A 27,727-nucleotide genomic window follows, 5' to 3' on the forward strand; every position below is an offset into this window, starting at 1 on the left:
ACGTGGTTCCCCCTCAAAACCTTCGTGCAATTATCAATACCTCTGACTAACTCATCTGGTATTACAGTCGTGAAAGAATATGCTCTAATTATATAACGATAAACCTTCTTTTTCATAAAATTGCCTTAATAACCTTGTAATTTGAATAATTTAAAGCATTAGGTGATCACTAACAAAAATAGAGCACGACAGCATGAAAAGGAAAATTAAATCTTTATATTAGTAAGATTCGATTCATAAGTAAACCCCAGACCCATTTGTAACTTTAATTGGGAAATAAACACAACATCCTGACCACAGAGTTCCCCGAAAAATTAAAATATATTGACGACAACTGCGTATAAAGAAACTAGCTCTGTCCGCAACTTCGTCCGCATGGAAGAGACGACGAATGGCGAATTTCCATACAAACTTTCATTACCTATTCTATTTTACCCCCTTAAGAGTTATTTTACAAACTCTGAAATTCATATTTATTTATACTTATACAATAGCCTAAAAAGTCAGTTTCAAGCTTTAAAAATAACGATACTTCCAACAACCTTACATCTCACCTTTCAATCCCTTACAAACCTTATTTCGCATTAACAAGTAGGCTATATCCTTTCTCAGGGTGTAGACTATCTGTGTACTAAATTTTCGTTTCAATCAGTTCAGTAGATTTTGCGTGAAAGCGCGACAGATAGACAGACAGAGTTACTTTCGTATTCATAATATTAGTAAGAATAATGTCGTCATGACAAATCTCACTGAGTAATAGTATATTCAAGGAAAACTTACACACACTTATTTTTATTACTATAAATTTTCCATTCTGCAAACATGTTGTAGTAATACCTAAGTATATTTCATGTAATTTAAATGACTACCAAGGAGACTGCCCGCCCGATGGAAAGCCGTCTGTTCGTATATATGAGCGACGGGCTCATATATACGAACAGAAATATGAACATGATGTTATTTTATGACACCCGTGATAATGCCTCATTAAGAAGCCGGAAACTCTTGCTTCTTATGATGCCCTGGCTAAAAGTATTATTTATAAGTTAAAACAGATTAACAATACATAAGTGTACACTACATACAAGCGAAAACTTTTTATGATTAAATTTTATATTTTAGTATTAAATCTATTATATACTTTAATATAATATTTTATGTATAATATATGTGTAATTATGAAAATATGTATGATATAATATACATATATCCCTACAGTGAAAACTTCTATTAAAAACTTCCCCTGTATCAAATCGCAGCGGGAGTATAAGATTTAAAATAAATCAAAATATATACGTTAAAATAAAACTGTGAAACAAATAAAAGGAGAAAAAAAAAATGCTCATGTATTCGCATTAAAAAGAACTGTCGCTTACTCAATAATTGTGCTACTTTTTACCTACTCTAATGCTGTTGGCTGCAGATGGCCTTTACAGCTGCACCGAACGGTAGGGCGCAAGTGCAGATGGCACTCCAAACCCGTGGATACACTTATAAAGCAGCTGAAGGCCTAACAGATACGACTTTAATATGAGGACACCGCTAGAGTTCGAACCTCGGCTCAGGTTGAGTACACCGCCTTACTTCGTTGGTCGCGGGTTCGATTCCACACAGCACAGTAGAGACATTTGTAGTCATGAATCATTGTTTGTATCAGTCTGCGTATTTTATTACTGTATTAATATATATATGAATATGGCGGTATATGAATTGTCTTGAGATATTATAGATATTACTTGAGACGACTTTGGTGGTCTAGCGGTCTAGCACACCGCTTTACGTCCGATGATCGCGGGTTCGATTCCTCGCACGGCACAAACATTTGTATTCATGAGCATGATTATTTGTATTGGTCTGGGTGTTTTCTATGTATAATATGTATGTATTTACGAAAAAAAAATATCTATGTACTTGTATCAGTTATCTAGTAACCGTAACACAAGCTTTAGCTAGCTTAACTTGGGACTAGATGACGCTGTGTGAATTGTCCTGAGATTATTATTATAAAAACTAACAAATTTCGCAATCTCTTTAAAATGTTAATCAAGCCATATAGGAATTATCATTGCAGATTCCAAGACATTCTATTAAGATGATTAAATCTGGATAAATGCCAACAAAAATGACACTAACATATAATAAAAAAATCATAAAGACCTAACATACCATTGTAGAGATATGTGGACACTTAACTAGCAAATAATATATTAAACATCTTCCGGTGACTATCCTTCACTATAACATATATATATTTATATATGTTTATATATGTCGTCTTTGTCTGTCTGTCATTATGCGTCTGCGTAATTGACCGTAAATAAAGCTATGGTATGCACATTATTCGATAAATTATAAAATAAAGTTTTTCATTTTCTGAATTATACATATAATTATACAATATATTATTTAAGGTTTTTAATTTTAGGTGCCTTGTTGTATAATGAAGTTATGTATATATATCATATTAATTTAGAAAAAAAAATTGTAAATTAATTAATTAATAAAAATAATAAAAATAAAACATTATACAAATACATCAATACATACAATACAATTGTTGTATTGAAAAATATTTCTTAAATTTTAGAATTTTAAAAAGATTTAAACTAAGATGATGTCACCAGATGATCTGCAAAGCCTTATCTTTTATAGAGTAGTAAACAGTAACAGTTAGCACAGGTGGCTGCACCATTCCTTTTATCATCCATTAAAAAAAATGCTCAACTAATTGCTCAACTATAATAGTATAAAATGTGCATAGCATTGTCTACACGTCTATTCCTTATTTTTGTATTATTCACAAATTGCGAAATCTGTTTCAGGAACATTTTCGGGTTTTTATTTTTAGGTGTACATGTTTCGACTATAATTTTTCCTCTAGTCATTTTATTATCCTTCCTATAATTTATTTCTCTAGTATTATATATTTTCCCCTAGAGATGAATTAAATAATAGTATATGATCCATGAGAACTATACATATGTAGGCTTGATACAATCGAGTCGATATAAAGGTAAGCGCGGGCGCAGTTACGCGTTTTATTTCCTTGCGGATTGCGCGCGCGGCTCCCGTGTAAAGTGTACTAAGATGGCCGCTTATATAGTAAGTAATAATTTTTTTAATTTTCGGTACTCCTTACTGCGTTCCTAAATATAATATTTTCACAATTAAAAATTTCAAAATTCGAACGTGAAACTCAATTCTTATAAATGTAATAATTTATCAATGTCATTTTTCATATTTCGAATGTTGAAACAATTCTTTTTTTTTATAATGACAATTCGTCGATTCTATATTTACATGACAGTACGCATTGTCAATTTTTCTATATTCAGATACACAAATATTAATAAAATTTTAATTCTTTTTTTAATACATGTAATTTCTACTAATATGATAATATAATATACCTACATACGTTATGTAGATATATTATACCTTAATCTTAACTATCTTTTTTACAATAAACTTCTATATACAATCTATAAATATATATAATATTTTGACATAGTGATTACTTGCCTAGTGGATGCGTTCTCATAGCACAATGATAATATCTGCAACTATGTACAAAGATGCAGATATTACTATTGTATAAATAGCGAAGTATAAATGGAATAAATGACCGATTAATATTTATAAATGATGATTTATTTATTTAGCAGACCATTATCTTTTCTCTGTTCATCATTTCAATTAGGAAAACTTATTTAAACTGTAACATTTTAAATTTTAATGCCTGCTTATTCTACACGGAAATATCTGTTATATGTTTTTTTATACAAAAAAAATTTAGGTTTTTGCAATAAAAATTGTTTGAGCAAACAACTGGGTAGACCGGAATTTTTCCTGTCTTCTTTAGTTTTGGTAAATCTAGAATTGTAGAATAAATATTAATATGACTCATTGAATGAAATTAAGCTGTTTACGGACTTTTTTTTTAATTTTATTGACAAACAAACTGACGACCCACACGATGGAAACTTGTCTATAGATATCACAATCGGTCATAGTGATAATAATAACCCTAGAACAAATTACACAACTCCATCTAGTCCCAAGGTAAACGCAGTTTGTATACATATATAATATGTATAAGTATACAAGCTCCGCATATTGTGAATACATATATAATATATATATAAAAAATCCAGAACGATAACAATAAACATACTCATGAATACAAAAATTTGTACCGTGCCAAGAATCATACCCGCAACTATCGGAAGTAAAGCGGTGTGATACCACTGAACCGCTATCAAGATGGGCTAAGAGATGTGTCTAACTTCATCCTAACAAAACGCCATCCACTGGTCAATTATTACTATTAAAAAAACGGTAAAAACCATTAGGAAAAAGCTGATGGAGATATTCAGTGGATTACACATATACAGCAGTAAATATAATTTATTCTCGTTCCGATCAGTTGCACGTTACATATAAACTGTAACTTAGCAACATGATTACTTATTTTAAATGTGTTTCTAAAATCAATGTGGCTAATAAAAACAAACCTATCTAACTAATGTTATAAAATATATTACTCTTTCACGCCAAAAACATTTGAATGGATTTTGATGAAACTTTACAATAACGTCACGAGGATATCACCGCGGGCACAGTTAGTAATGGATTAAAAGCAATGCACCGATTAAGATATTGCATATAGTATCTGACCACCTCGGTGGTCTAGCGGTTTAGCACACCGTCTTCCTACCGAGGGTCGGGGGTCGATTCCTCGTACGGCACAAACATTTGTATTCATGATTGTTTGTATATAAGGATTCATGTAACATAAATTTCAATAATACCAAATCCAGTGTTAATAGTTAAGTCCCGTATATGGATTTTAGATGAGCAAAATGTTGATACAATGTTGTCGATTGCTGATTTTATAAATATTAAATATTGTACTTAATAGGTAAAGACATCTTTGTACACATTATTGCAGATATGCCTTCACATTGTAGCTTGTATATTCTTTCAAATATGAATATAGAATCAATAAATATAAATAAATAACCCTGGACAATTAACGCGGCGCCATCTAGTCCCACGGTATTCAGAGCTTAGAATAGAATAGAATAGAAAATCATTTATTCAAATAACCTTACATTGAAGCACTTTTGAATAGTCATTACATTTTTTTAATCTACCGCTCATTCGGAATGCTGTCTCATCACAAGAAGAACGAGCAAGAAACTTTGCTCTTTTAAATAATTTTATTATTACTTCACATATTTAAGTTTAAGTGTGTGAATACAAACCACCAATTAGCACTAATTTCCTTGTGTTATGGGTACTAGACAACTGATATAAATGTTTAGATTTTTTTAATACATACATAATATACATATAAAACACCCAGATACAAACATTCATACTCATGAATAATGTTTGCACCGAGCGAGGAACCGAACCTGCAAAAATTATTTTACAACACTAATTATTAAATATATCATACTAAGGTAGCTAATTTAGTAATGTACAGCCGATGGGTAGTTTTTTTAAAGAATGATACACATGTATTGATGCACCCGCCTGCGCTAACGGTTTACGCTGGCGGGGCACCAGTGGAGGATGATAAGATGAACATGAGGTCAGGCCAGTTAGCTAATCGTGGTAAATTCACCATGAATTTATCGCGATGGTTTCCAGGGGGAACCGCGTGGAGGTCGACCTGACATGGTACATTGCTAGCAATGAGATCATCAGTCCACATTACTAACAATACCCTTTCCCCCAAGCCGATGGGTAGTAATGTACCATGTCAGGTTGACCTCCACACGGTTCCCCTGGAAACCATCGTGATAATTCCTCGTGAATTTATCACGATGGGCTAACTGACCTGATGTCATGATCATCCCATCATCTTCCACTGGTGTCCCGCCAGCGTATACCGTTAGCGCAGGCATGGGTGCATTACCATTACCAATGTGTACTTAATATTAATTTTAATATCATTCATATGTATGTCAGTCTGTATTATTACCATTAGTAGCCTGAATTAAATAAATAAAAAAAAAGAAAGAAAGAAAGAAAAATATTTTATTCAGTGCAAGAAGAAAGGAAAAGAAAATTTATCATCCATTAAAAAATACCTATGCCAGACAATCGGCCTAATAATATAAATATAATTGTTTGTATCATCGAACCTGCGACCATCAAGTAACGGGGCTATACTGCTACACCGCCAAGGTCGACTATAAATATAAATGTTTGTATCATCGAACCTGCGACCATCAAGTGACGGGGTTACACCGCTACACCGCCGAGGTCGATGTCACTAACGCATGTACACAAAAGCGACCACCAGTAGTACCGTCCGTAGAGCGTTGTTTTCCTTGCAATAAAAATTAAACATTATTAAATAACAGTGAGGAAAACATTAGGTAGGATGACGTACTGTCTGTATATGATTTACTGGCTTAAACGTCACGTGCAGTTCTATTTTAATCTTAATCATTGCATAGTATAACAAAATCGCTGTCGCTGTCTGTCCGTCCCTATATATGCTTACATCTTTAAAACTACGGAACGGATTTTGAAGCGGTTTTTTTTTTAATTTATAGAGTGATTCAAGAGGAAGGTTTATATGTATAATACATGTACAACCGGGCGAAGCCGGGGCGAGTAGCTAGTAATATAATAAACGCGAAAGTTTGTAAGTATGGATGTTTGTTACTCTTTCACGTAAAAACTACTGGAGGGATTTTTATGAACCTTTACATATATAGCATCAGAATAATATACAGGCTATTATTTTATTAAAATTTAACGTGGGCACAGCTAGTATATTATATACTAGTTGTGCCTGCGACTTCACTAGCCTGTTAGGGACTTTATGCAGCATTTTTAATTATAACCTTTCCCCCAAATTCAGATTTCATCCCCATTCAAATTTAATATAAAAAATAAATATATAGTCATAATTATAGAATTTGGAATGAATAAGGAGATAGTTAGAATAGATGGCCTATGTCCAGCAATGGACGTCTTCCGAGCTGCGATGATGATGATGATGATGAAGGAGATAGTTTTGATGTATTTTATGAATTTCATGTCAACCAGTTATACTATGTATATATGTGGAATAATTATAAAAAATACTCTTTTAAAAGAATCGTAGACAGAGAAACTCAAAACTATATATCATTGTTGTGGCTATAACCCTTAAAATAGGACCCCACTTTCGTTGCAAGTGGAGTAAAAACTTTGGAAATCAGGTCGCATGTGGCTCGTAAAATCAACCACGCGCATCCCGCGCTGTCAACGGCCGCAATTACCGCAAAATTACAGTTTTACCATCACCTTGCGTTACTATGACGCAATAAAAGGAATAAATAACTCTATACGACAAACAACTACTTACCTACATGCTTGGCTAAATACGTGTGACAGATTTGCAGTTTGCAACCATTTTGAAACGCGGAAAGAGACGGTAGAATCTAACAATTCGGTCCATTACTGTGTTTGTACTAATATATTACTGACTTGTTGCATAAATGAATATGATTTGACAATTACAATGAAGGCACAGCTTATATCGTTTGTTTTAACCGTTTATGTGCTATGGTTTTTTACTGATGTGTGCCTAAAAATACCAAGAAAGTTCTATGATTTTAATGTCATGTAACCTTTCCTGCAAGAAATTTTGTACCTACTTCCTTTTATTATTTATTTCACGATTATTCAAAATGCACCGCCCACTAATCTCTGTTTGCCCTATGTACGACTGGGAGAAAATGCCTTATGGTGTTAAGACCGTCATATGCAGCTTTGTTTTTTGTATTTGGGCATTAATTTTTTAGAAATATATAAAAAAAAATCTCATCAAAATGTTGTCCAAGACTAATATCTTACCTGCGGAGCGCTTGACTGCAACTGATTTTGGAAGCGGTCTGATGATCACCACAACTTAGACGGCTCCAAATGAAACTTTATAGTAGCGTACTAACTGACTCGGATTACTTCATCTGCATCACACTTACTTGATATTTATCATTATATTTCGCCCAATTCACATCATGTATTTTTAGTATTTAACCCATATATTATTCTGATGTATAAGCTATATTACTGTAAAGTTTCATCAAAATTCGTTCAGAAGTTTTTGTGAGAAAGCGTAACAAATATCCACCCAAACTCACAAATTTTCGTGTTTATAATATTAATAATAATAAGATTTAGATTAAACATAAGAATAACACATGATCTATAAATTTCAAGCGAGTGAAACCGTGGCCGCAGCTAGTATTAGAATAAAAACAAGACAATAATTAAGATAATGTATATAGTAGGTATACATATATATACATATATACATTGGGGGAAAGAGATTGTTAGTAATGTGAACCAGATATCCACGTGGTTCCCTCTAAAATGGCTTTTAGAGGGAACCACGTGGTAATTTGTCACGATGGTTCGTGACAAATTTCTGGTGAATTCATCACGATGGGCTAACCGGCCTGACCTCATGTTCATCTTATCGTCCTCCACTGGTGCCCCGCCAGTGGAGGACGATAAGATGCTTCATCCATTAAAAAGCAGGTACATTATTCAAATTCTAATTAAAAAAAAATTTATTCATGTAGGACATTTTAGCCGCTTATGAACGTCAAGTTTTTTACATTATACTTTATTTTTTTTCCCTACCTATTAGACGAGTTTACTTGACTTTATCTATACATCTATACATATAAATAAAATTGGAGTGTCTGTTTGTAATATTGAAAAAACCATTTTTACTACATGCATATAATACTGTGAATAAACCAAAATAACATTTTTTACTATTTTCATCTGTCTGTCTGTTTGTTCTGGCTAATCTCTGAAAAGGCTAGACCGATTTTGATGGGACTTTTTTTGTCATGTAGCTGATATAATAAGGAGTAACTTAGGCTACTTCAGTTTTAGAAAAATGAAGTTAAATTCCACGCGGACCGGTACGCGGGGTCAGCTACTTACTATGACTGGTGATTTAACTAAAAATAATTTCTACCAACAATAAACGTACGTTTGTCAGCTTTATGTTTTATGTTATATTCCACAATAAACTTTATTGTGCTCGCAAAAAATAATTCCATGGAATCGCCGTCCAAATCTCATGTGAAGTGATTCACGTATAAAAGTACAGACATAGGACAGGGTTCAGTGACCTCTTTATAGTGTCCATAACAATGGATTTAAACGTCAATGAAAATGTATAATATAATTTATTAAATGAATTAGACATGTTTATCGGATAATTAAAATAATTATACATATTAAAGGTAATAAAGTAAGGAAGGTAATACAGTTTTTTTTATTTGTATATTTCCACAGACAGCGGTCCGTTCCTATGTTAATTTTATCTATCTCCATTAAAATTAATTACAATTTTCTTTTATTAACAATTTATGGTATACCGACCTATATATTAATTACAATTAGAATCTAATCAAACTAAATTAATCAATTATAATTAAAATCAAACAAACTTAGACCGAATAAAACCCAAAACTATCAATAAATAAAATTAAATCAACATTATATAATAATAAATTCAAGTAATCGATCATAAAATAATAAAATATATTGAATACAAAACCAAATTGAATTGAAGCGGTTTTTTTAAATAGAGTGATTCCAGAGGAAGATTTATGTATATAAACATGTACACCCGTGTGAAACTGGGGCGAGTAGCTAGTATAAAATAAAGTCGCTGTCACTGTCTGTCCCTATGTATGCTTAAATCTTTAAAACTACGCAATGGACTTTGAAGCATTTTTTTAATAGATAGAATGGTTCAAGAAGAAGGTTTATATGTATAATACATGTACACCCGTGTGAAACCAGGGCAAGTAGCTAGTATATAATAAATAACAATAGGAAAATGTAAGATGGTTGAGACACGTCAGTGTTTAGTAGACAATAATGAATTTTTCTTACTAGGCATGTTTAATTGCAATTATTATATTGATATATCTAGGTAACTGTGTCTGTCTGTGTGATATTTTTGTTCTAAATCCATCTTTGAATGTGAACATCGATCACTATAGTCTCGGCTGGTGGGTTGACAGTATGTGGGTGAAGGATTATACGCCACTTGCATACTAATTCACCTGACGTCTTCCGACGAGTTATTACCTCTTGCATATCCGTTATTATGCTAATGTGTGTACGCCCTTACAATTTTTGTGACATGTCAGCATTGTTACCGTAATTGGATGTTTGTATCTATGTATTAAGTTATTACATTTGAATGTAGATATTTTGACAAGGCTGTGAGAAAAGTTATACAATATTGTAGTTCTATTTCTGATTTATGATGCAAGAAACCCGCCCCGAGGCCAACATTTGAAGTTCTAAACTCGGCCTTTGATTATAATAATTTTCAGTAGCATATGATTTTTTCCACCATGATAAGTTTATGGCAAACTTTACCACCGATCATTCCTCATGAACATGACCGATCGGAATTTTTTGAGAGGGTCTCTATCGTCGATGAAATTTTGGTCTCGATCTGTCAAGCCGTTTCGGAGGAGTATCGTTACAAAGAGTGCAAATCTGATCTCAAAGATCGCTCCGCGCTTTGCGCTCCACTCAATAAATAAGCTATTTATTTAGATAAGAATGAATATCGTGTTTATAAACACACCATCGCAAGTAATGCATTATTTCAAAAGAAATTTTATTACCAATAAAAAAAGATACAGTAAACTAATGTTACAGGATAGACATATGTTGTCGTAGACTTTATTTTAGAACTAAAGGCCAACAATTCCGTCATAAATATTTTTTGCGTAACTTTAACCGTTTACGCAGCGCTTGCAGCGAAAGCTGAAAATAAATATTTTTTGCCACAATTTTCATTCCTGCTCTGCTCCTATTGGTCGTAGCGTGATATAGCTTATAGCACTCGGGGATAATAAACCTTTCTAACAATGAAAGATTTAAATCGGATTATAAGAACCGGAGATTTCCCCGAACAAACAAATAATACAAACTTTACCTTTCTAGAGATACTATTAGGTACGTTAAATATTATAATAAAAATAAGACCCTCATAAAAAAATATTGGGTGCCGGATCCATCTTCTGGCAGAGTGGGAATCTCTGAGCAGTTCCCGGTCACAAGTCCCGGGAACTGCTCAGGGTTTCACTAACAAAACCCTTTCTTCCTCTTCTGAGCTGTATATTGTATTGAGAAATTCCCTATATAGGTACTATAACATACTGTCTAAGAATTAACTATTTATTAACTTACGTAAACGTTTATGAATACTTAGTAATTGGCGCTCAGCCAGTAATAGTAATTGGTAAAACCAACTTTATCATTACATTCTACTATAGTAATAAAATTCCAGGATTCCATTGTATGATTATACTACTAACTGCTCACCCTGACTTCGCATGAGTGTATCTATTGTACTAATGAGTAAATGAAAAACGCCGTCATTTACGAGTACATTACGATTATTTAATAAATAAAGTGCCAATTGATGCGACCCTACCCCTTAGAGTAATCTCTTACATGTACCCAAGTTTTAAGTAAAGAAAAGGTACAAATAAAATGCCTGAATAAATAAAATATTATAGTGAAACTTATTAATAAATTATTTTTATTAATTTAAATTAAATTTCACTTAATTTAACTTAAATAAAAAAAATATTACTTTAATTCAGTTTATACTTATTGATTATATTGTATATATTACCAGAAAATCAATCAGAAATGTAAATTTATTTGACACGCAAACTACTTTTTTGTGTTGGCCAGATTTGAACTAACGATCTTTGCTGTCTAACTCGAAGTAATAAACCACTACATCACAACAATCTCAGACCGAGACAATAGTAAACATAAAGCATCACATCCACAGTCGTAACCTTACAAATTCCGTGGCGCCATAATAAATAACAAAACTATTATCTACCCATCGGATCGTCTATAAATGCAGTAAATCGACTTTTCTACCAACCTGTGTCGCCGCTGTGGACAAATACCTATGGTAATTTTTGTAAATCATCACCATCGATTAACATTACAGTGAGTCGGAATACTTCCTATTATTCTCATAATCACGTGTTTCTTTTCATTATAAATATTAGCAGACGATTGTGACAAAATAACAATAATAACCCTGGATTGTTACTAGAGGAGATTGTTAGTAATGTGGATTAATACCCCATTGCTAGCAATGTACCATGTCAGGTTGAGCTTGTTGATCACGTGTTTCTTATCATTATAAATGTTAATAGATGCTTGTGGAAAAATAATAATAATAACCCTGGATTATAGGGAGAAAGAGATCGTTAGTAATGTGGATTAATACCCCATTGCTAGCAATGTACCATGTCAGATTGAGCTTGTTGATCACGTGTTTCTTATCATTATAAATGTTAATAGATGTTTGTGGAAAAATAATAATAATAACCCTGGATTATAGGGAGAAAGAGATCGTTAGTAATGTGGATTAATACCCCATTGCTAGCAATGTACCATGTCAGGGTGTTCTCCACGCGGTTCACGTGTCACCATCATGTTAAATTCCTGGTATAATTGTCACAATGGATCTACCCATCGATCGGATCGTTTGTAAATGCAGTAGTCCTCTTTTTTACCAACCCGTGTCGCCGCTGTGCACAAATGCCAATGGTAATTTTTGTAAATCATCGTTGGCGTCATTGTAATCAATTGAATCATCGATTAACATTACCGTGAGTCGGAATACTTCCTATATAAATAAAAGTCAATATGGCAAAATAATAATAATAACCCTGGATGATAGAGCAAAGGAGATTATTAGTAATGTGGATTATATATAATTGCTAGGAATATATTATATCAGGTTGATATCCACGCATTTCCTCTGGAAACCATCATGTTAAATTCCTGGTGAACTTATCGTGAATTTGGTGTTTTGCATACGGCAAGAAATTGAACTTGCGACCATAGAAAGAAGAAAACCAACGCGGCCGTCTTTCTAATCGATTTGAAAATAAACGGTTCTTCTCGACTGTACAAGAATATTATTAGAAAAAATATATTAATACAAAAAACTTGACGCTCATAAGCGGCTAAAATGTCGTACATGAATAAATTATTTTCTATTTGATTTGAAAACTTGTACATGTTTACAAAAATACAGATTCATTTTTAAATTCAAATGTGGATAATGTAGTGACCACCAGCATGTGCTATTGCATTTTTGTTAAAAGGAAATAATTTAATTAGTATCTATAGGCATGCAATTTTTATGGTGACGTAATAATATTCGCCATCTTTGATGTTTCGTAACAGTTCGTAGTTTAGGGGTCATTTTCCGGTCAATTGTCCTCATCTGGACCTCTGCGAAGGTGAAATGTTAGTCACCGCACGTCCCATGAATCATAATGATTTAGTTCAACTGAACGAAACACAAAATTGTTTCATTCAAATTTAGATATTATTCATGAATTAAAAAATAATTCATGCACGTCATTTTTTTTGTATATTTCTTTTAACTTTTTTGATTTGGCAAGAAAGTCAACTAGTAATTTTTTCTGTCAGATTTTATTTTTAATTATTACATTACTTATAAGTAGTGTATATGTAACATAATTAAAATATATATCCCTTATTTGAACAACTAACGCCATACACGGTCGCCTGCCAAATAATCATTTACTGAGATAGACTTTATTTAATAAGTAGTTCTTCATATTTTTTTATTGATTATACAGTAAATATATAATACCTTTTGGAGCAATATGTGAGTAATAATTAATACTAATTACAGAGCAATATAGCTCTAGTTTTATTCAATAAGTATTTCATTAAAATAACATACCATAGGTTATATTGGAATTACCTTTAAATAAATTCAAAACATCTGTTAAATCGTATTTATTGAGTAAAACCTATTACACACATTATCATTGTTGAACAAACGTGCATGGCAATACTAGTTACTGCACGGGATTTTCACTTAATGTTAGACATACACACCTATACACAATGTAAATAAATTGGCTATTAAAAAAAACCAGTTGAGTTTCTTGCCAGTTCTTCTCAATTGAATCTGTATACTGAACAGGACGGTAGGGAAAAAAATTGATACAAAAAATTTTACGTTCATAAACTGCTAAAGTGTCCTACATGAATAAATGATTTTTGATTTGATATATTTTCAAATTCATTAAACAGTAAATCCATAATACTTTTTTTTTATACCACTTAGGTGGCAAACAAGCATACGGTCCATCTGATGGTAAACGGTTACCGTAGCCTATGGACGCCTGAAACAGCAGGAGTGTCACATACGCGTTGGCGACCCTTAAGAAACCTTAATATACCCTTCTTGAAAAACCCCCATGCTGTAATCTCTCGAGAAAACCTCAGCAGGGAGTTCATTCCTTCATATATGATGAAGATGATATAAAGAAATATATGAGTAATCATGAATACTAATATTTGCAGTACATCGTCACCTGTCTGTGCATGGTAGTGCACGCTGCACCCCCCGCGCCGCCGCGACTCTACCCTCAAAACACGCCTGCACAGTTACAACAGATAAATCCGTAAGTTTGCATATTTGCCTATATTTATTTTGAACTTCTGTCTCTACCTTCTATTATCTATCAACTCATTTCTACACTAATCCTATAAAGGGACTGGAAGGGGTTTGTTAGTAATGTGGATTAGTAACCCCACTGCTTGTAATGTCTCACGTTAGGTTGACTTCCACGCGGTCTCTACTGGAAATCATCATGTTAAATTCCTGATGAATTTGCCAAGATAGGCTAACTGACCTTATCTCAAACTCATCTTATCACCCTCCACTGGTGCCCTGCCAGCGCCGCCAGGAAACAATAGAGGTTTCTGTTCTTTTTAGTATTAGCAATAGATTTTTTTTTTATGAATATGGAACTGATGGGGCCCCAGTAAATGTTGATGAGATGATGAATTCAGATCAGTAAACCCATCGTAGTAAATTGATTAACATCAACAACAATGGATTTCAGGGAGAACTGCTTGGAGGTTAAGCTGATAATCATTATATCTTATACCCGGACAATTCACACAGCGCCATCTAGTTATTATATTAAAATATTTTTTATTTCAGTTATGACTACTATTTGGACAATCCGGAGGTAGCGAACTATTATAATCAACTACAACAGAAACAGGGTAAGTTCATTTCAATAACATTTTCACTTCACCAATTTATACAGTCAAATAATAAGATTTTTTCGAACTATTCTATTCGATTGACCGCAGCTGGCCTTTACATATTCACCGGACGATAGGAAGCGAGTACAAAGGGCATTCCAAACCCGCGGAAGGACTTATGGAGCGGCTGAAGGCCAAATCCTACTTGAAGGTTACGACTTTAGTCTGAAGGCACCGCTAGCGGTTCGATCCTCAGCTCAGACCGACCTAATTTCGATCCCTGTTTCAATGGGATGGAGGATAGATCTGAAGGGATAAATAGCTGTGCTATTCTTAGTGATCGAAACATATATACATATATAGGAACCTGGATACTCACAAGGATAACATTTCCAAAATCTACCTTGGCTAAATTAATTATAAATAAACAATTTACTTAATTTTAACTTTCATCAATAGATATACAGTATACAGTTTAATGCAATTCTGACTCCCAAACTAACGTGAGCTGTACATCTAGAGTTAGTATAGTTGTCACAATGTGTTAGTGTTGTGCTTTTCCATCATTCTTTTTATAAATGTTAATGTCCTTTTTCTTTATTCATCATTTTGACTATCTTGTGAGCGCTTAGGCTAATATGCACGTAAAATTATGCTTGTTTTTTTTTTAAACCGAGATTGTAATAATCCCGCTCTAGTCATATAATGGGAATAATCGTTCAAACTTAAAATTAATAATAATCGACCCAAGTTACTACTTTCTTTATGTATTATGTACCATGTAATTACTCATATTTATGCTCGACAAACAATACCGCTAATGAATCCATACGTAAATTATTTAACTATTGTTTTCAGCTTCCACAAATACAAATTCAAATGGTGCACCTTCAAGGCTAGAAACCTTGGAGCCGGACAGCGAGGTGGAACTCTTACCAGGCGCTCAACAGCCTCAGCAACCGCCACAGCAGGTTATTTTTTTTTTACGCAAGTCAAAAAAGTAATAATTCAAAAGCATTTTATTAATATTGGATTTTTTTGTATGCACGTCTTATAGTACCAAAATTTTTTTAACATAGGGGATGTTAAAAATAATTTGGTCTCTTGTTGAGAAAGGTTGTTGTAGAGACTAAGTCTCTTGTCTCCCGCATACCTGGCAGTTTTATTATATACAGAGAATACTGTAATTCTATTATATTACTACTTTACTTTATTAAACGAAAGTTTTTATTTTCGTGTATACTGTGCAAAATACTAAGCGTCCTAAACTTTCTTACTAACTTGTGTACAAATTCAAATACATTCCAGAATCCAGTGTCTCCTAATATTCCTGGACTAGTACCTGGACAAAGAGTGTTCATCGTTCACATGCCAGTTCCAGGATACAGGTATATCTTTTTCTTATCACTTATCTTTCCCCATTTGAACTTTTTGGAAGAAGATATTCATACATTTCATTTAAGAGCAGCGCTCATATCGTTTGCCATTTCGCACTATTTTCCATCAATATGTTTAATTGTAATCCATATAATCCAATTACTATATTTTTGGTCTTCCCATTTTTTCTTTCCTTCTTTTTCTTCCTTTGATAATATCTTCATAAGTATTAGGGGTACCGGAAAGTAGTGTCGTTTTGCGCATGTCAATACTTGACTGTCATTTATCACTCATTGTTTAGTTTAGAGGGGTACAAAGACATTGTGAGATTATAGTGAGATCTTCCAGCCTATTTTCTATATATAATATAATAATATTTATAACCTTCTTTTCCTTAACCCTCGCAGTACTCTTTCATTTCTTACTTTATCTTTCCATCCGGCTCCAGCACCACATTCAAAAGCATCGAGTTTGTCTATCTCATTTTAGTCAATATCTACATCTCACAACCATACAAAGCTATACTTCAGATGTAGATCTTGATACGTCGTTCAATATAGATATAAAAAATAAATAACGTTAGTTAATTTTTTTATGATTATGTAGAGCAGCGCAGGATCGATCGTCGTGGAGATCTTTGGGGGAGGCCTATGTCCAGCATTGGACGTCTTCCGGGCTGCGATGATGATGATGATGATGAATAATAATAATAATAATCTCAGGACAATTCACACAGCGCCATCTAGACCCAAGTTAACCTAACTAAAGCTTGTGTTATCGGTACTAAATAACTGATACATATACATAGATATTTTTTTTGTAAATACATACATATTATTCATAGAAAACACCCAGACCGATACAAACAATCATACTCATGAATACAAATGTTTGTGCCATGCGAGAAATCGAATCCACGACCATCGGTCGTAAAACGGTGTGCTAACCGCTATACCACCGAGGTCGTCAAAGAGGTAGATGACGCTAAACAATTGGACCTTAATTTGTTGTGATAATGATATAAAACTAATAAAGTAGGGTCGACAATGCGCACGTGATACTCCTGGTATTTCAGGCGTCTATATGCTACGGTAACAGTTTACCATTAGAGGCCGCATGCTCGTTTGCCTCCGTAGTAATATAAAAAATAATCCCACTTTCAGACCCGGTACCATTGGAGGTTACCAGCCTGTGTACATTGTGGCAGCAGCACCACAAGGCAATGCAGGCTTTCCAGCAAACGGTAAGCAACTTCTATAAATTATAACAACCCAGTCTCAAAATATTGTATAGTAAACTTTATTCTTTACAAAATAACATTGATTTCATTTTATAACATATATAGCTTCTTGAATACTGGCTTTTTAAAAAAAGTAAATCAATTGAGTTTATTGCCATTTCTTCTCAATTGGATCTATATACTGAACTGGAGGGCAGGGAAAAAATATAATATAGTAAATTTGAGCAGCTAAAATGTCCTACATGAATAAATGATTTATGAATTTGAATTTGTATTTACAAAATACAGTAATCAAATAATTTACAGTAAATGTGAACAAAGTTGGACATATCCCTTGAAGAGATATTTTCCAGTCGACCCATATAAGAATTATACGTATATTTTATACACATATATCTTTCTTCTTCTAAAAAGTAAATATCCAAAAAAAACCTAGCTATTAAAAAAATATTCAGTTAAGTTTCTTGCCAATTCTTCTCAATTGCATCCGGTTACTGAACTGGACAGTAGGGAATAAATATTAATACAAAAAATTTGACGTTCATAATCGGCAAAAATGGCTAAATGACTTTTGATTTGATTTGATATTGACCATCCCAATTTAAAAAATAAATTATGTAGAACAAGATTTTTTTACAATACTATATTTTTTTTAGGTTACCAGAACGCTATTCTTCTTGATCCGTCAGGACAGTCAGTTATATCGCCCGTACTCGGTTATCCTAGACAGGGAGTGGCAGGTGTTCAGGCCATCCAAGCCGGCAACCCTGGACTGCTTCTTGGGGCACCACTGGGTGTGAACAGACCTTTTGATTTGGCGTATCAGGAGCCAGTTATTGCTTACCAGTAGGTATTCATCTAAATATAATAACACTAATGTTGCCAGTGTCTTTTCTTTTATTCACTAGCGATCCGTCCCGTCTTTGCACGGATGCATTACTTTGTATTTCTCGGCTTATGTTCCTTTTAAACTCTCTCTCTATGTATTGCTGAAAATTGTATCAAAATCCGCTGCGTAGTTTAAAAGATGAAGGGGAAGACCAAGACACAGTTATATCAAGCAAGTTAAAGAAAAAGTTGGAGTCGTGTCGTATCAACAGCTAAAGGGACTGATAGAAGATCGTGGAAGGTGGCGGGAGCTCCACCGACAAGAGCACAGCTCTTAAATTATGAATGAATGAATGGAGTTTAAAAGATATGTATAAGCGATCAGATAACGGCAGCGACTTTGTTTTATAGTGTGTAAAGTTGATAATGGAATGGTGCACCCGCCTGCAATACGGTTTACGCTAACACTGCACCAGTGGAGGATAATAAGATGAGCATGAGGTTAGGTCAGTTAGCCAGTCTTCGACTTTGTTTTATACTGTGTAAAGTTGATAATGGAATGGTGCACCCGCCTGCAATACGGTTTACGCTAGCACTGCACCAGTGGAGGATAATAAGATGAGCATGAGGTTAGGTCACTTAGCCAGTCTTCGACTTTGTTTTATACTGTGTAAAGTTGATAATGGAATGGTGCACCCGCCTGCAATACGGTTTACGCTAGCACTGCACCAGTGGAGGATGATAAGATGAGCATGAGGTTAGGTCAGTTAGCCAGTCTTCGACTTTGTTTTATACTGTGTAAAGTTGATAATGGAATGGTGCACCCGCCTACAACAACGGTTTATGCTAGCACTGCATCAGTGGAAGATGATAAGATGAGCATGAGGTCAGGTGAGTTAGCCAGTCTTCGACTTTGTTTTATACTGTGTAAAGTTGATAATGGAATGGTGCACCCGCCTGCAATACGGTTTACGCTAGCACTGCACCAGTGGAGGATGATAAGATGAGCATGAGGTTAGGTCAGTTGGCCAGTCTTCGACTTTGTTTTATACTGTGTAAAGTTGATAATGGAATGGTGCACCCGCCTGCAATACGGTTTACGCTAGCACTGCACCAGTGGAGGATGATAAGATGAGCATGAGGTCAGGTCAGTTAGCCAGTCTTCGACTTTGTTTTATACTGTGTAAAGTTGATAATGGAATGGTGCACCCGCCTGCAATACGGTTTACGCTAGCACTGCACCAGTGGAGGATGATAAGATGAGCATGAGGTTAGGTCAGTTGGCCAGTCTTCGACTTTGTTTTCTACTGTGTAAAGTTGATAATGGAATGGTGCACCCGCCTGCAATACGGTTTACGCTAGCACTGCACCAGTGGAGGATGATAAGATGAGCATGAGGTCAGGTCAGTTAGCCAGTCTTCGACTTTGTTTTATACTGTGTAAAGTTGATAATGGAATGGTGCACCCGCCTGCAATACGGTTTACGCTAGCACTGCACCAGTGGAGGATGATAAGATGAGCATGAGGTCAGGTCAGTTAGCCAGTCTTGCGAATTCACCAGGAATTTAACATGATGGTTTTAATGGTTGGTATTAATCCAAATTGCTAACAATCCCTACCCAACCAACTAATTTTTTGATGTTGCTATTTTCTTTACGAGAATCTCAATCAGAAATATAAATTAAAACAACAAAGGTTGTTTATTTGTGGTGTGAGCCAGAATTGAACGCCTCTTGGTTATTACTACATAAAACTAAGTCGCTGTCGCTGTCTGTCCCGATATATGCTTAAATCGTTAAAATCACGCAACGGATATTGAAGCGGTTTATTTTAATAGATAGAGTGATTCAAGAGGATCCTTTATATGTATAGTACATGTACACCCGTACGAAGCCGGGGTGGATGGCTAGTAATTCTATATAGAAAACCAATAGGCGACGCATTCATATTTATAATTCAATACAGAAATTCCATTCACATATAAATCTCCTTTCTAATTGATGTTTTTCGTCAAATGTTACATAAGACATATCATTTCCTCTGAAATAATGAAATTAATGTTCTTAAATTTTATAACCTAGTATAAATATATCAATATATACATATATTTAATGATCTTGAAGAACTAGTTTAGTCTTATTTTTAAGTGTTCGTAATCTGAAAAGTTATGTATTACTAGCTGTTCCCGCGAATTCGTCCGCGTGGAATTTATCTTTATTTTTCTAAAATAAAAATAGCCTAAGTTACTCCTCATTACATCAGCTACCTACCAAAAAAGTCCCGTCAAAATCGGTCCAGCCATTTCAGAGATTAGCCGGAACAAACAGACAGACAGACAAAAATTGTAAAAACTGGTATTTTGGTGTATTTACGGTATTTATCTTCATATGCATGTAGTAAAAAACGGTTATTTCAATATTACAAACAGACACTCCAATTTTATTCATATATATAGATTAAACAACAACTCATGTAATTTCCTTTGATCTGTTTTTATCTTTGGCCAATTAATGAATTAATTACGTTCTGTTTATAGTCACTAAATAGTTATATTTGTATACTAATTGGCTGAGATGTTACTAAATTTTAATTGCAATGTGATTATTTAATATTGTTGTTTGTCTACTTTCTTTAATCGACTAAAAGGTTAAAAAAATTGGACTTTTCCTTCATTTCTTGTATTATATTACGTATATGAAAAATATCACAATAGTTGGATTAATCTAGGAAAAAAAACAGACAACATAATACTAACTAGACGTAACCTCATCCAATTCGAATTAAAAAAATAGAAGATAAAAGTAGCCTAAGTTACTTATAATATACATTAGCTATCTGCGAGTGAAAATCCAGTCAAAATCGGTCTAGTCGTTTCATAGTTTAGAAATAACAAATATACAGACATATTGACAAAAATTTATGAAATTATTTTATGATGTTAGTACCGTATATAGTTTCACGTGCATTTAGTGAAAAGCTGTTAATTTGAAATTACAAATAGATATTTCAATTATATTTATAGTACAACCCACCGTTGCTTCAAACGCCGTTTATCCTGTACTAGCTTATGCTCGCGGCTTCGCTCGCGTTAATATATCCCTTTAGGGGTGGAATTTATCAAAATCCTTTCTTAGGGGATGGCTACGTCATAGTAGCTTTATGCAAGCAAAGTCTCAGCCCGATCGGTTTAAAATTGACGAAGTTTCATATAAACTTTCATCCCCTATTTTATCCCCTTGGAGGTAGAATTAATCAAAATCCTTTCTTAGCGGATGCCTACGTCATAGCATCTACCTGCATGCCAAATTTCAGCCCGATCCGTCCAGTGGTTTGGTCTGTGCGTTGATAGATCACTATGTCAATCACCTTTGAGTTATATATATTTAGATATGTGACTGACATCTTATGCTTATGATACATATATATTATTTTATATAAAAAACTTCCGGAAGAAAATCTGAAAAACGACAACTCTTATTAACTCCAATACACTAAAGCATGAGGCGACCACGCCAGCCATATGATAACGTGATGACCGCTGCTGTACATGTACGGTGACGGTGACCACTTACCATCAAACGAGCCGTCAGCTTGTTTGCTATTCCAATCATATAAAAAAAAAATTAATCGAACTATTAATTATCGTGTTGCAGACCAGGACCTGCACCACAAGGAATAAACGGTGCGCAAGGGGCCGTGCGGCTCTCCCAGTACATCGCCCTTCAGGGTCTCCCAAACCCGGCTAATCCTAAAACAGTCAGTAACGGTGAGTATTTCTTATATATAAATACATTATACTATAATATTACATACTAATATTATAAACAAGAAAGTTTGTGAGTGTGGGTGGATGGATCAATGTTTATTACTCTTTCACGCAATAACTACTGAATGGATTTTATAGGAACGTTACAATAATATAAGCTATAAATTTCAATCTGATCAAACCGTGGGCACAATTAGTAATGTATAATGTAGAAATAATATAGAATATTTTATTAACACATTTATGAGACATTTTACTATATCAGTTACATTAATTTTAAGATTCGCAACAGAAAAACATATAATGTATGGGAAGAAGTAATGTATAATAGTATAAACGGTAGACATAATTTAATAAACACACAATTTAACAAAAAATGTATAATAGTATAAACGGTAGACATAATTTAATAAACACACAATTTAACAAAAAATGTATAATAGTATAAACGGTAGACAATTTAACAAAACACATTTTTAATTTACACTATGACAATTTACACAAATGGCAAAAAAAAAGGAAAAGTTAACTTTACTTTATTAACATAACTTAATAACCTAAGAACCTAAAATTAAAAAGCAAAAAAAATATAATATAATAATTAAAATATATTATTAAAAGGAGTCCCTTTAGGCGAAGTTCCGAAGATACTGGCATAGTATAAATTGTATTTTCACACAACACTATACAAGATTGAACACCTAAATGTAAATACGTAATTAAGTAAATAGATTAATGATAAAAAAAGAAATCAATGTATCAGTACTCTGTTTCCTCTCATGTAAGAGTCAATTAGGAGAGTCAAGGACAAAGACAATAGGACATGAATAAATAAACATGAAATAAAACCACAACGTAGGAACTATATAATAATAATCTTTATTTACTGCTTACAGGGAATCTTACAATGTAAATAAATTATATTTAACCTTACAATAAATATAATTTCTTTACATTCTAAGATTCCTAAAGCCTGAGGCACTAGTTACTTAGTATAAGTAAATGCTCGAGAAACCTGCTCCCAGAAATAATGCGATAATGGTATATCTTATATATAAAATTCTCGTGTCACAGTTTTCGTTCCCATACTCCTCCGAAAAGCTTGACCGATTCTCATGAAATTTTGTGAGCGTATTGAGTAGGTCTGAGAATCGGCCAACATCTATTTTTCATCCCCCTAAATGTTAGGGGTAGTCCACCCCTAATTTGTTTTTTATTTTAAGGCAAAACAACTCTTGCCGGGACAGCTAGTTATATAAATAAAAATATTTTTTGTGGCAGAAGCACAACCAAAACGACTAGTGGAGGGAGGCGACGGCAGTGAAACAAAACCAGCTGAAGAACCGAGACGCAACGCTAGACCTGCACAGATTCGGAGAAAAGCATAGACTATAACTTATCTCAATCACATTCAATTTATGTCTGTGCCTCATTTATAGGAAGTTAAAAAAAAGGAAAATTTGTTGAAAAAAATACAGGAGACTTAAGCCCGCTCACACTTGACGTTCTGGGCTGAACTGACAACTGTAAATGATTATTATTCTTTTATTTAAACTTTATTCATTAATAATGGATGGATATAACTCTTTGAGTATGTCGTACACTACACTTTTATACAGAATATCTACTAGATTTACAAAATCGGACGGTACTTATTAACTGACAGTTAATCGGTTCAGTTATAACTATATGTGTGTAACAGGCATTAGTTAGATTTGTATCAAATTCGAACAAAGCATAAATAATGAGTTTTTATAACTCGTTATTCTTAAAATCTTTAAGGACCATCACGCCACTATCTTTCAATTAGTTAATACACTATCTGTTTATCAAAATAACTGTGAAATTTGTAAATAAAGTTGAAAATATGTGATTACTCGTACCTATTAATGAACTTGAGAAAGAAAATTACTGATGTAATATTTGGCTGTTTATTATTGATGTAAGAATTATGTAGAATAATTATAAATATTAAGTTTCCAATATATTCGTATAAAAATAATTATAGAAGGAAATACTATTTACATTAGAAATTCGATATCCATGTGGTGTGTAACAATATGTAATATATTGTTATATAATAATGTATTTATTAATAAAACACTGTAAAATTATAAAAACAATAGTACAAATTATTTTTGTGCCTAACTGGAAGAACAATAAAAGTTTATTTAAACAAAACTGTTTTATTAAATTCTACTTTATTATTTTCGATAGGCTTTTAGAAGGACTATCAAATATTGGGCAGGTCTATGGATGTATAGCATCTTGTCGAATTCATTCAATTAGGTATAAATCTAAATAAAAAAAAATATACATCGACAATTTACCCCCGTGGTTATGATGGCAAATTTTTGAACATAATCTGACAACGTTAATAATAATTTTGTTTGAAATTATTTTGTTCTTTCCTCTTTTTTTAATTTAATAATATTTACCTATTGTTTTTAAGTTATGGAAAGTAATTTAAGGATTAACTTTTAAAAAAAAAATCCTGTTTGTCTATACTCTAATCTTTCTAATTTCTAGGACCGTTTCAACATACAGACATATTGATTATATTTAGAAAGCTTAAATTTGGAATACAAGTTCAATTTATAACGTAAAAATCAACAAATAAAGAATTTTTCTAATGAGAATTTATACAGAAATAATAACAGTCGCGCAATTAAACCCTGAGAGGTGAAATGTAATTAAACTAATTAAACTGAACGTATGTTCAAATACGTTAATGGCGTACGTAACTTTGTATATGAGTGTCGACTCCCTTCAGAATATGGAGCGATAGTGCACCTAACCTAACCAGTGCTGCGGGTACAACTTTCTATCACCTGGTCCGCAATTAACGGATATCATTAAGGCAGATCTATTGAGCACACGCCTGCCAAGGGTGTACTTATATATAGGTTCGGGAAATTATATTCAAGGAAAATTTTCTGTTTAGTTTGTTATGATGGGGGAAGTGGATTGTGAGTAATGTGATTAGATAGATAGATAGATAAAAATTTTATTCACGTTATTGATTAATAACCCTATAGCTAGCAATGTACCATGTCACTACGGTACTACTATATTACTAGCGGTTGACCTCTAAGTGGTGTTCACTCTGGAAACCATGGTAATCAATTCATGGTTCATTTCCCGCGATGGGCTACGTGGTTCCCCCTGGAAACTGTCGTGATAAATTCATGGTGATTTTAAGTTGGGTTAACTGACCTGACCTCATGCTCATCTTATCATATTCCACGAGTGTCGTGCCAGCGTAAACCGTTAGTGCAGGCGGGTGCATCATTCCATTATAATCCATTACTAAAAAAGAATTTTGTTATGACGTCAGTCGTACTACTCACGGGTTGCCATTTAGGAAGACTAAGATATCGTGCTTCCATTTTAACTGAACACATCGTACAAAGCAAGCTGTTTCGCGCTGAAATATGTGAAACAAAAGTACCCACGCCACAAACACGGAATCTTGGTAGTAAATAATTTGACGTCCTCGATAGTATAACGGTTTAACATATTACCTTATTTCCAACAGACGTGAGTCCGATTCCTGGCACAGGAATCATCATTACATAGTATAAAACAAAGTCGCTGTCATTGTCGGACAGACAATGACAGCCCTATGTATGCTTAAATCATTAAAACTACGCAACGGATTTTGAAGTGTTTTTTTTTAATAGATAGAGTGATTCAAAAGGAAGGTTTATATGTATAATACATGTACACCTGTGCAAAGCCAGGGCGAGTAGCTATTTATTCATATAGGACAATTTCGGCCATTTATGCATGTAAATTTTTTGTCACAACCTCTAGTGCCAAAAAATTTCTAGTTTGGCTTAGTTAGTTGCCAGAAACTAAAAAGTATTCAGTAGGACTATGTAATATTATGTTATCTGTGGTAGGACTAAAAGTTTTTGAACCTGAGTGCGAATTCAGCAATTCGGAATAAGTACAGTTCAACATCAATTATATAGATAACCGCTGACTCAACTAGTAACGGGTAGTGCAATCTAGTTGAGACGTCGAGAGAGGTAAATACCTTTATTTACCTCTAGCTGTTCCCGCGACTACGTCCGCGTGGAATTTAACTTTATTTTCTAAAATAAAAGTAGTCTAAGTTACTCCTTATTACATCAGCTACCTGCCAAAAAAAATCCCGTCAAAATCGGAATGCAGCCATTTCAGAAATTAGCCGGAACAAACAAAAATTGTAAAAAATGTTATTTTGTTGTATGTACCGTATTTATATTCATATGCATGTAGTAAAAAACGGTTATTTCAATATTACAATCTTCGTCATTGATCTATAATGAATATTCTTACTATAATTATCACTAAATATAAATACGTATAAATAATTTTGTACTTGCATAAATAATATTTAAAATAATTGTTACGTTGATATTTCGTTGATAGTCTGTTGTTGATATTTTTATTTAAGTAGAAAATTAAATTGCATATATTATTTACTCAATCACAATATAGGCCTAATTACCTGATTTAAATAAATAATATAAAATAAATAAACGATTATTATTATTTTATAATTGAGTATTAAATTTAAATTCCATTATCTTCAATTCCTTCAAGAAAAGAGGGCCTTTTTAAAAGGCCGACAACGTACTTGCAATTCCCCTGGTGTTGCGGGTGCTCATGGATGGCGGTAATCACTTACCATCAGGTGAGCCGCATGCTCGTTTGTCCCCTGTGTTATAAAAAAACAAAAAAAAAATATTTAAACAATAATTTTATAATTTTTTTTAAATCAAAATCCTAAATAGAATAGGAAATCACATATTTATTTAACAAAATATCAGATTTGTGAATCCATATCCAAAAACCCAAAAACTGAAGCATATTAATCTATCTGTTCCTATTTCACGACTAAATGGCTGAACAGATCTTAATGAAATTTAATTAAATATGAAAATTGTTTGTATCACGAGTTTTGTCCTCGTATACCATTTGCCTGAATAAAACGAAGGCCCTTCCTCTCATCTTATCTCATTGGCTGTCTTTATCACAAAAAACGCAAACTAGTCATCTCATCTCATAAGCCGTCTTTATGTCAAAAAGCGCAAACTCATCATCTCATCTCTCAGGTTGTCTTTAATATAAATAAAATCAAACGAAGTCGCGGGTAATAATCTAGTATTGAATAGTAATAGATTCAGTTAACATTCAAGTACAAAACTTATCTCGACTAGCTCCGTTACAGTTTACAATCTATACTTTACTGCAAGTATTAACGGACCACTATCTTGTATGCATCCAGAAATATCAAGTCACCATCGGCTACAAAGACGTCACCACTATGTAATGAAACAGCATCAACCTCATAACACGCGGGAATAAGGTTCAATTTGCAATATCACAGT

General features: G+C 33.4%; 1 protein-coding gene across 1 annotated transcript; it reads left to right on the forward strand.

Annotated features, from left to right (window-relative positions):
* Positions 1-3,056: 3,056 nt before the first annotated feature.
* On the forward strand, positions 3,057-24,121 carry LOC131854306 (uncharacterized). Its single transcript, XM_059205404.1, has 9 exons — positions 3,057-3,102; positions 14,443-14,543; positions 15,089-15,153; positions 15,994-16,106; positions 16,444-16,523; positions 17,676-17,755; positions 18,409-18,598; positions 22,234-22,346; positions 23,628-24,121. Exons 1-9 carry the CDS (start codon positions 3,088-3,090, stop codon positions 23,732-23,734), a joined length of 864 nt encoding a protein of 287 aa, XP_059061387.1. The 5' UTR covers positions 3,057-3,087; the 3' UTR covers positions 23,735-24,121.
* The last annotated feature ends 3,606 nt before the right edge of the window (positions 24,122-27,727 follow it).

This window comes from Achroia grisella, unplaced genomic scaffold, assembly GCF_030625045.1.
Source record: "Achroia grisella isolate CSIRO2021 unplaced genomic scaffold, CSIRO_AGI_Agris_v1 utg976, whole genome shotgun sequence".
In the NCBI taxonomy this organism is placed as follows: domain Eukaryota; kingdom Metazoa; phylum Arthropoda; class Insecta; order Lepidoptera; family Pyralidae; genus Achroia; species Achroia grisella.

Coding starts and splice junctions, on each gene's coding strand:
- LOC131854306 (XM_059205404.1), top strand. Junction 15,154..15,993: donor TCAACTACAACAGAAACAGG/GTAAGTTCATTT, acceptor TATTGTTTTCAG/CTTCCACAAATACAAATTCA. Junction 22,347..23,627: donor TCCTAAAACAGTCAGTAACG/GTGAGTATTTCT, acceptor TTTTTGTGGCAG/AAGCACAACCAAAACGACTA.